The sequence below is a fragment of the Neolamprologus multifasciatus genome, chromosome 2 (assembly GCF_963576455.1).
Source record: "Neolamprologus multifasciatus chromosome 2, fNeoMul1.2, whole genome shotgun sequence".
Taxonomy (NCBI): Eukaryota; Metazoa; Chordata; class Actinopteri; order Cichliformes; family Cichlidae; genus Neolamprologus; species Neolamprologus multifasciatus.
This window is the reverse complement of record NC_140440.1, coordinates 13050840-13061733: the sequence shown is the minus strand read 5'-3', so window position 1 is coordinate 13061733 and position 10894 is coordinate 13050840. Positions and strand designations below refer to the sequence as shown.

Here is a 10894-nt window from a genome sequence, read left to right as displayed (position 1 = left end):
TTTGATAGGAGGGCTGAAAAATACATCCAATACAGAAATGCCTAAAACTATTTTGCAAATAGCCATTTGAGGAAGGCTTCAAAAGTTTGAAAAAAAATGTACACATGCTTACAGTAAGGTTGACTATAGATCCGTGTTTCATACGCAGTGTGTGAATCATGTTCTTCATATTTAACAGCAGCACAAACACTTTGAAAGCAGGCTGGTTGTCACAGCACTTCCCCCTTTTAAGCAACAGAGACTAACACTGGCGCTTTTCTCTGATAATAACACAAAACAAAATAATCCCACTCAAAGAGACGGTTGCACTTAACGACGACTGATAAACCAACTAGATCTGATGCCGTTTCCTCTTAAATATGTACTTAGATTTGCCAACACTGCAGAGAGTCCTGTGAAGACTTTCACTCCTGAGGCTCGTGAGCTAAAATACGTTGGATTAATTTTTTTTATTGTTATTTTTATTTTAAACTGAAGATAAAAGATTCATTTTGATTAAATGTTTTTCATTTTGTGTCAGACCATAAATGTCCTGTAGAACATGATACAGCTCTATTTAATCCTGACCAATCAGCTTCAAGTATTACAAAAACAGACAAATAAAACATTTTTGTCACTTCCGGATAAATGTTGTAGACATCATTACAAGATAAAATTTAAAAAAAATTGTTATAAATTAAAGGCGCTCAAATGTAAATAAAGGAGAACATAAACAAACTGACATACACTCAGCTGAAGGAACTGAACTGAAACAAAATCATCTGAAATAATAAAATGTTTAAAGAAAGGCCGCTCGACACTCTCAGCAGGGGAAATGGGATTTGCTCCAGATGCTCCTGTTACTGGATCTTTGGGAACACGCTTCAAGCACAGTATGACTATTTAAAGTCCGGCAGAGAAGCAAAAACTGAACTCTCTCGCTTCTTTTCAACAGTTTTCTGGTCTTTTGAGACAAAGAAAATGGTGACATTGTGACACTGTAGCTCCAGTTTTCGTTAAAATGTTCAATTTTCTTGCTCCTTTTATTAAAAAAAATCTCGCTCACACTCTTAGTGGACTTTGCGCGCGTGCTGTGCGGCTGCTCGTGCTGCGGTCCGCGCGGACTACTTCAACTTATCCGAATCACGCGGCTCCGTCTGTTTTCCAGGCAAGTGATTGGCTCGGCTCGGTGCTATTCTTATTGTCATTGGCCTATTGTGCTGTCTGTCAAAACATTAACGAAAGATTGTAATCGACGTTATATTAATCACGTCTCATATTTCTATGACAGAAAAGTCATTTCCCTGTAATTATCTTTATCGTTTTTGAGATTTGTATCGTTTTGTCGCAAACACCTTCCTCGCATAAATATTTTCCAGTTGCCATTTGGATTTTTTTATTGGTTCGTTTTTGACAAACAGGAAATCTCACAGATATCCAAACCAACCAACAGGCCCAGGATTAGCTGCATGGAAGTCACTTACCTCTGAGGCACTGCAGCACTCAACGCTTCAGCTCACTGTTATTAAAAAAAACAATTACTGGGATACTTTTCTGTTTAATTGTCATCATTTTAATATCAAAGGACAATACCATGTTGAGCTGAGGACTCAGTACATCCAAGGATTTTATGGAAACTGTTAACCACCTCAATAAATAAAAGAAATGAAAACGATCACAGCTGGAGTTACATGGTACTGACGATAGATCAAGCCATTCTCAAGTCTTAAATAAACATTCAATATTTTTACAGACTTTAGAAAAGAAAACAATGAGATCAACTATTTGTCTATTACAGTGTTTAAAACAGCATTCAGAGCTAGAACATAGATTTATGTACAGTTCTGCAAGATATTAACATTCTATCAAAATAAAATTAAAGCCTTTAAACAGTAGTAAAAAAGGGGGCGGAGCTGAACGCTGTGCTGCAGTTCATACTGGGACATTTCAGTCAGGGTTTCTGTGTTTGTGTATCTAGAGGTGTGAGAGTGTATCTACAGGTGTGTGCTGTAGAACGCAGGTGCAGCATAACTCTGTGTCCCCAGCATGAAGGGAGACAGGACGTGGCTGGCGGTGAGGAAAGGCAGCTGGACAAGGCTCCCAGCAGGGGGGTGATGGTGGCCGGCATAGCCTGTGTGCATGGCCAGATGCCCACTGACTGGAGGGGATTGGCTCAGAGGGCTGAGGCTTCCCAAGCCTCCTCCCACTCCTCCCCCTGTGCCTCCCGTGCCTCCCGCTCCTCCCGTGGGGGCCGAGGTGTCGGCTCCAGGGTTCTGCTTCTTCCATTTGGTTCGCCGGTTCTGGAACCAGATCTTAACTTGGGTCTCAGTGAGGGAGAGGGACAGGGCCAGGTTGAGGCGCTCACACACTGACAGGTAGCGTGTGGACTTGAACTTGTTCTCCAGCGCCACCAGTTGCTCGTAGGTGAAGGCAGTCCGGGCTCTGCGGGGCTTCCCCGACTTGGAGTCTGAGCCAGAGCGTTTCCTCTTGGGCTTGGCCCCTTGGCCCCCATTGGTTTGGGGACTGGTGATCTGGCTTGTGGGGCCTCCGTTAGGGGTCTTTGTGTCTCTGCTGGGATCCTGGTGGCTGTGCTGGCCTAGTTCTCTGTCTCCATTACTGGGAAGAGCCGAGCTGCTCTCCTCACTGCTGTAGGGCCCGTCTGCAGCCTCTGAGTCCGGGGTCCCAGATCTGTGGAAGTCTTCCTCATCCGGACTTCTGTATATAAAGCCCTCCTCTAGAAGAACGCACACAACAAAGAGTTCAGCCACATGTAACATCCAACAGGTTCTCCATCCTATATGGTTATACAGGTGGTTTGTCTCTACAACCCACAGCAGCCTAATGAAGTGGTTTATTCGGATTAAGGCATACCAAGCTCATGTTTAGGCTTATGTAAGTAGTTCACTACCTGGATCACTACCAATAGCTTGAGATATTTAGGCAGGCTAAATAAAACCCATGGTTTAACCATGGTCCTGCACTGCTAGCAAGTTAAGCCAGTTAAACTAGATTTGGTACCAAATGTCACAGCTACAGAAACAAAGACACCAAAATATTGCGAGGAAGAGGGAGCACAGTGCGTTGTGTAATTCAAACTATTAGCATCTGACAAATATGCATATGAACAAGTTAGCTCACAATATGGAGACTTCATAAAATGACTTGAGCTTTTTTAATTTATATTTTCTGTCTGAAGTCTTAGTTCATCAGTTACAATGAGAAACATTTTTTCAAAGGGTGTAAATTTAGGTTCCCTTAAGCATCTTCACTGCAAAGAAGGTTTGGCTTCAAATAAATACTTTAAGGTTCAGCTTCTTGGTTGCAGTAATAAATTGGTAGTATGGATTATGAAATGGTTAGAGCCAGAAGAAACAATGCTGGCCATAAAGCAAACAGTGGTTTTCTAAGTACTAATTTCACTGGCCCATCTATTTACCCCTATCTCCTCATAATTACCGTTGCCACGGTAGCCCAATTAATCTAAAAGTGTAGCTAAGGATTGTAATTAGCTTAATTATCTGCTATATGGAAAAACAGTCTCTTCCCAGCATAATCAGTGAGTGTTGAGCTGCGGTCCCAATTATGGCCACTGTACGCTTCCTGCAGAAACTTGCAGTTGAATTTAAAAATATCTTGAATGAATAAACACGTCAAGTTTCCAAAGACAGAGTAGCCGTGAGCCTAACCTGAGTAAACCGCTAAAGAGCCAGAGGGCAAGAATGAGCTGCTGATACTGAGCTGCCAACTCTCTGCTCTCCATTAGTATTAATCACCGTGTCATCCTGTATCCATCATCATTTTTTGCTATGTGCTCCACTTTCTGGAGTTTACTCATCACACGATTACTGCATCATAAGTCTGTGGTGTCTTACTTCATTTGTGGCTAAATGAGTGAGGGCAATATTTGGAAATAAAACGATAAAATCAACAGAAATAAGAAGGCAATTAGATCAAGAAGGTTCTGAAAACAGTATCTTCAGACGAAACGAAAAGGTATGAAATGACCATAAACTGATCACCATACATTACTGTACACTGTAAAATATACTAGATGATTATCAGGTAAAAGAAATTGTGTTTGAATACTAATAGTGTGCTAAAATAACAATGGAGCATTGGATTATGGTGGATTTTAAGGTGCCACAGATCAGCAGAAAAACATTAATAGGCATTGTTGGACCTCTTAAATGTCCAATTAAATATTTTAGCTGCAAATCGACTGCTTTTACGTCAGCCCTTCAGAGGAGCACATGGTGCTTTAGTCTTTAATGAAACTGTAACTCTTTCTGAGTTGGTATCATCCAAACATTTAGAGGCTGCTGTTGGAGTCGTACTGAAAAATTAAGCATTTGCATGTGGAATAGGAAATGCCAGGTTACTCTGCACTCAGTAGTGCAATTATACGTTAGGGACAAAAACGATCTGGACGTTCACGATAAGCTTTCATACAGTTTGTGCATTGTGCACGTACATGTCATGAAAACACCGAGCACAGTCCACCTCAACATGTACAGCACACACGTGCTTACAGCCCTGCAAATGCTCTTATTGCTAATGTTAGAGAGATACTGTGTGTTTTTTTCTTCACCTTATTGGTTTGAATATTTTTGGCCCAATTATGCTGTTCCTTTTTTCGACAACATCAACAGTTTTAAATGGCAAGAAAAAGTAAACTACACCTTGAATAATACTAAATTATATATTTTTAAAATGTATAATGTAAGATATTATATTGTCCTACATTATAACCCCCCCCCCCAAAAAAAAGTGAGAAAATAAAAGCATTTATTAACCAGTGAAAAATCCACCTCCATGATTTCCACTGAAAAATGACTGAGCATGTGTTGGATCATTTGGAGTAAGACTGTGTAGTTTTACAGATTAAATCAGAGACAAAATATGTGTGAAACCTAACTCAGAAGGTTAGTTTAGCTGTGATGATGTAGACAGAAGAACCTGAGAGAAATTAAAAAAACAAGCAGGTTTACAGGTGTGCAGAAAAGATAAGATTATGTTTTACATGTAATTTACTCATAAAATGTCCACTTTTTCATTTTTCTCATATGTAATAATAATAATACTCATTATTATTATATTAATAAAAATAATTAAGAATATAGGAACCATGTTGCTTGGTGAGATGGTTTCTTGTCCATTTTCTAATAAACAGAAATTAATAATAATTTGGTTTGTTATTGCAAAAACACGCCAGACATTTAATCATATACTGATTCTAATTTAAATTTTTATTTTTTAAAAAGGCCTGATTTTACACTCGTTAAAAATAAAGCCTTATTTGATGTTACAACGATATTTATTACAGTCTGTGCGTGATATTTATTTCGCTAGTTTCACTGTGCTGGGATACTTTTTTGGCAGTCAGTATAATAAAACAGAATAATAGTAACTACAACAGCAGTGCCTGTGATGTTTTTACTGTTTTCTTTCTTTTTCTTTTGTTTTTAATCCAGCTCGACTATATCACGAAGTTATAATTATTTATGATGTAGGGTATATGCCTGTGTCTGCTTCTGAAAAATAAAGTCAGAATTTTGTTGATTTGAAATCTGTAAAATGTACGGAAAATTTAATTAAAACAAATGAGAGATTTAAAAATAAATAAATAAATAAGGAAAATAAAAATGTGACGGAAAAAACAAAGAAAAGATGAAAACATGAGGAAAACGTCCAATACTGGTGTATAATAATATGACATCGTGGAGATGGAGCTGATTGGAGCTACTGCGTTTACGTGAGGTCCATGAACTTAGTGCACAGTATTTACCGACCAATAATACCGATCACACACAGGAACTGCAGCCAATTAACTTTTTTGCTCTTTTTAATTCTAGATAAAAACAGATGCTGTTTTAAACTTAAAACCAGAGAGCTCGTTCTCCCCATTCTTCCATGTTTTAATGGTCCGTACTCGGTAGTTTTCTCATCTCTTACATCATCACAAGATTTCACCGACTAAGTTTCCTGGAACACAGATTTCTGTGTGACATCAGGGTTTAGTGAGAAAATATTTCCGTGATACGGACGAAGCAAAAGCCCAACAACAACTGGTGGGTAATTAAAACCAGAATCCTTCGGTCACAGTTAAACCACACAGAACAATGCAGTGCCCTTAAAATATGAACAGAATTAGAAAGGCCTTCTTCCGGATCATTTTTCTTCCGTCGGAAAAGCCCAGCGGTGTTCACAAAATATGTCTTATTTATAAATAGCGTAAATGGACTATGTTAAAGTAGAAATGGAAAAGCTCTATATTCGAAATTGGGGTTTATGTAAAATGGTTACATTGGTTTCACTCAGGCTAATGTTGGTATGTTTAACTATATATGAATAAACCAGTTAATTCACGGGTAAGAATAAATATGATTTGAATGACACAGAAAATAAATAAACTAATTACTAACTACAAACGCGCGAGCACACGCGCTCGCGCGCACACCTATTTTAATCATATAAAAAAACAGGTCAAATTTCTGAAAACGTTACAGGATGTTACAGAGTCATTAAAAGCAGAGTGGTTTCTAAGGAAACGGGACTTTCAACAGGAACAGAAGCAGTTCGACTGAATTCAGCTGCCTGAAGGAAAAGACGTCACGGACGCAATGGCGGGAAATTAAAGGAAATTAAAAATAAATGGTTCAATAATGGACTTGGTTTGAAGTCCACGTAGACTTACTGCTCTGATATTCGTCTGCACCGTAGCCCTTGCTGGCCTCGAGGCTGGGCTCGCGCTCCCCGACTCCTCCTCTCCGGTTCTCCGCTCCGTACACGCTCTGCTCGAGCTCGCCGCGGTGGCTCACGTGCTGTTGTTGCAGCTGGTGTCGCCGGTTGCTCGTGAACTTGTTGGGGTCCAGGATGTCCAGCACGGAGAAAGAAGTTGTCCGGTGCCCGATGGGGCCCTGGAGAGTAACAAATGGGAAGGATTTATTTAGTTAAAAAACAAGATATTATCGCCTTTTATCCCGTAGAGTTGAATTTATTTGAACTTGCTTTTTTTTCTTGTCCTCCCCACAATTACGTTTTGCCACGCATTTTAACTGCTATATATTTAATTGTAATATTAATAATGATCACTTTAAATATTATTATTTTTATTATTGCTATTATTACTATTATTACTATTAGTAGTAAGCAGTGCTAAAGTCAAAGACTGAAGTAAGACAAATCCCAGTGTTAGGTGTTGGTAGCACACATCACATCCAATAAAACAGACGGTAAAGTGTGTTCATAAAGCAAACATGATCAGCTGCATTTCCTGCGCAGGCTGTGCAGCGGTCAATAGGCTATCAGAAGAAAAACGAATCAATCCCATTTTAAGTAGTGCAGTCTATAGATTTCTAAAACTTCAGTTTTACATTTCCACACGTAATTGGTTGGAAAATATGTGAGTTCAGGGGAAGGCTTACACTTAAGGTAAAATACTGCTTTACCCAGATTGTTTGAACCTGCATAAGGTTTACAGTGGGATGTAGAAATGTTGAGACTTTTTATATCATAATTTATGTGGAGTCAAAAAGGTAGCCAAGTGTAAAAGACAGATAAAAGGTGGTGCGGTGACTCTGTTTCCACCCCTCCCTGCATTACATCCTGATTAGGATCATCCATTTATTAATGAGGCCAGTCTTGAGCATGTCGACATGAATAATCCTACATTAATATTGTAATTCTCTCTTTAAATAATCCCAGGGAGCCTCTGGAGAAAGACCCAGGGGCGTATTAACAACTGGTGATAAGAATAGTCTAATCGAAAAATACCACAATCAGAGCTGCGAATAAACACAATCACGTTTTATTTAAGAATAAACAAAATTCGCGTCTATGGAAAAATATAGAGAAATGCCCGTCTTTACAAACAGGCCTACTTTTTTTTTATTATTTTGAAATCAATGAATTTCGTTCAGAAACGAACGAAAAAAAAATCTAACAGCTTTAATTAGAGCAATAATAATTATAACAAAATAAAAGTCGGCGTCCTTTACGGGAGCGAATTTGAATGGTTTTAATTTAGAACTTTTTATTTTGTCTCTTTCCGATCAAACTCTCCAGCTGCATTTTATTAAAGGCCTCATCTCCATAATATGACCCATAACCTGACAACACGGGCCACATTTTAAAAACAATCACAGCAGTTACACAACAGGACAAAGTAACCAAATTATTTTATTTTAAAAACGTCTTCAGTTTTCGGTGCTTCGGCTGCTCCCTCTGCTAAGAATTCTTACTTTTCTGCTAGCCCAGCTACTTTTCCATCCTTCTTTCCTCAAATGTAATATCTCTGTCTCGATGCTTCTTTATTTATGCTGCAGTGTCCCGGTTGTGTCCTGTCCGCTGGTCTATATCGGCTACCTGAGAGTCTGCCGTTACCGTCTGCTGCTACCGTCACGCACCGCTCCGGTAGCGCTTCATAAAGTTTGCTCGTGCCCGTATTAGCCTACCTGCTGTGGCGGGGCCAACACCGGATTCGTCGGTGGAGCTTCCGAGTTGTTCTCCGTGGCCTGAGCATCTCTGCCGCCGGCGGTCGCGCTGGAGAAGAGCCGCTTCTCCCCTGCGGCGGCTCCGTCTAACAAGTCACCGCTGTCCGGGCTCACCACCGTTTGGACGCCGTCCCCGCCGCTGGGCGCCGGTAGCGCTCTGTCCCGACTCATGACGGGTGGCACGGCGTCCGTCACTGGCCCCGCCGCAGCTCTCTCCCGGCTTATCACGGTCTGGACCCCATCCGCTCTGTCCCGGTTCATCACTTTACTCTCCCTTTCCCATATAATAACAATCCGTTAGAGTTGAAAATTTAAAGAAACAAATCAACACCAAGTCGTTTTAAAGAGCTTGGATGATACTCATGTCAAATAACAAGTTCACGCCACAGGCCGGTTCATGTGTCCCGTCAGCATTCTGTCTCAAGTGGCGTGTTCACCCAGGTAAAGTTTTCCATTGGCATCCGGACAGTCTGGGCAGAATGCGAGCTTTAGCTGGACTCTCGCTTCCGTCAAACTTTAAACTTCTTCTCTCCGGCCTTCATCCTCTACATCGGCCGCTGCAACTCAGCGTCTCCGGCGATCTTTTGTCTGTCCGTCTCGTACCGTGCCGTTATCCCGTACTGGCACGCACACATAAACAGCGCGCGATGTTCCGACCTCCAGCCTTGCGCGCTCTGGAAGCCTGACAGGAGTTGAAGGCGGGACAGACTGATCTATCTCTCTAATAGTTAAAACTAGCCTGCTCCCCCTCTCTTGCTCTCTCTCCCCCATTAGTTAAGTGAAGAACCCTTTCTCTCCCCCCTCTCTCTCTCTCAGTTCTTGTCTCCGTTTTTGGCTTTTAGCAGGCCACTCGAGGAGCCTCTACCATACATTTGTCCCCGTGTGTGTGTGTAGGCCTGTGTGTCGCCATCTCCCTCCTTATTTATGCATTCTTATTCAACTCTACGGGTTGTAATTGGCTACAAATTAATCCCACTTGCACTAATAGGCTATTATCTCGAGGCTGCAAGCGCGCGGGTGGTGCTGTGTGGCCCGGGCCAATTCGCTATCAGAGCACGCGGAGAAATAGAGACAGAGCGGGAAGAGCGCCGGCTGTCCCCACTTTACAGCGCGCGGTGTCGCCTCGCGGATCTCACGACGCTAAATTGTTTAGGTCGACGCTTCGTGAAATGTTGCTTTGTTCGCCAACAGGTGACGTAAACGTGTAGCAGGTGTACAGATAGTTGGAACACAGTCACAGTGCTCAGTTATTAGTTCTAGAATTAGCCTTAACCAGCGAGTTACATTAGCGCTCGGAGGTTAACAGCCGTGTGCTCTAATTTATAGCTAATGTGTAATACGCCGCCTCGCTCGCACTTTACTTGTGCATCCACATGAAAGGGGGCGCTTATCTTTAATGCAGATTCCAGGGCAGGGCCTCTCTCAAAACTCAATTACGGCCTGAATAAAGCCGGTAATGTCCCCGCTGCAGTGAAATATTGATTCCTAATCCTTGGCAGTCATTACTATGCCAGAAAATAATAGACCACAGAATTGGATTTTGATTTAACACACGACGTGTTTATTCTAATACTAGGGACTTAATATTCCGTTGACTCTCATTTTCAGCCACAGAGGAGAGGGGAATGGTGATGGAAGCTCTAACGCCACACTTTAAAAAAATATTGTTGTGGAAAATATTTTAAAAAAAGAAGAAAGAAAGCGAGGTGACGGGACATCTTTCCTGTCCTCCTCCCCGGTCCTAATACACAAGGTCAGCTCCATGTAATTGCCTTGCTCAATGATCCTTGGGAGGAAGAAATTAAAAGTTGAGTAAAATAATGACTGAAACAATGGGACATGATTAACCAATCAGAGAGCTGAACCCATTTGATCTACTTCCTGCTTCCACCCTGAGGCTTTATAGCTTTATTTTAAAATAGTCAATATATTAACTATATTAAACATCACTGCAGCTTATTTACCTTGGAAAATATTTGCATAAAGCAGCACCATTGCACTGCACAGTGCTACAGAGAGGAAGCGTTGATGCAGCCAAGTGAATATGGAAAAGTATTATTATTATTATTATTTATTCTGCATTTGAAATCCAGCCGAACAGCCTCACTGCATGTGACCTGAGGTGCATATATGTCAAATTAGAAGAATATTAACCGCTAAAGTCTTAAAAGAACGAGTTTTAAGAGCAGTCCAACCCCGGTTCCACACATCAGTGAGTGTAATGAGCTGTGTGCCTAGCGTTCTGGCCTTTGACCCTAATATCTCTTTAATGCAATTTGTAGTGCAGCTCCATTATATTCAGAGAGGAAGAAGCCAGAGAAACAGCAAAAAAGAATAACCATATCAAATGGAGTTGTGTATAGTAGTATTTTACAATTTGCAAAATATGTGTCCTTTCTGTTTATTATTGCTATGATGCTAAT

General features: G+C 41.0%; 1 protein-coding gene across 1 annotated transcript; it reads right to left on the bottom strand.

Moving 5' to 3' along the window:
- Positions 1-520: 520 nt before the first annotated feature.
- Positions 521-10015, bottom strand: nkx1-2b (NK1 homeobox 2b). Its single transcript, XM_085184088.1, has 3 exons — positions 8433-10015; positions 6674-6896; positions 521-2713 (listed from the first exon to the last, which is right to left on the bottom strand). The coding sequence occupies exons 1-3, from the start codon at positions 8730-8732 to the stop codon at positions 1974-1976; spliced, it is 1263 nt and encodes a 420-aa protein (XP_085040214.1). The 5' UTR covers positions 8733-10015; the 3' UTR covers positions 521-1973.
- Between the last annotated feature and the right edge of the window lie 879 nt (positions 10016-10894).

Bases quoted from the DNA above. Each gene is read 5' to 3' on its own strand.
- nkx1-2b (XM_085184088.1), bottom strand. From the start codon at position 8,732: ATGAACCGGGACAGAGCGGATGGGGTCCAGACCGTGATAAGCCGGGAG. The intron at 6,897-8,432 runs GTAGGCTAATAC...GTTACTCTCCAG, and splicing joins TGTTGGCCCCGCCACAGCAG to GGCCCCATCGGGCACCGGAC. The intron at 2,714-6,673 runs GTAAGTCTACGT...GCGTTCTTCTAG, and splicing joins TGCAGACGAATATCAGAGCA to AGGAGGGCTTTATATACAGA.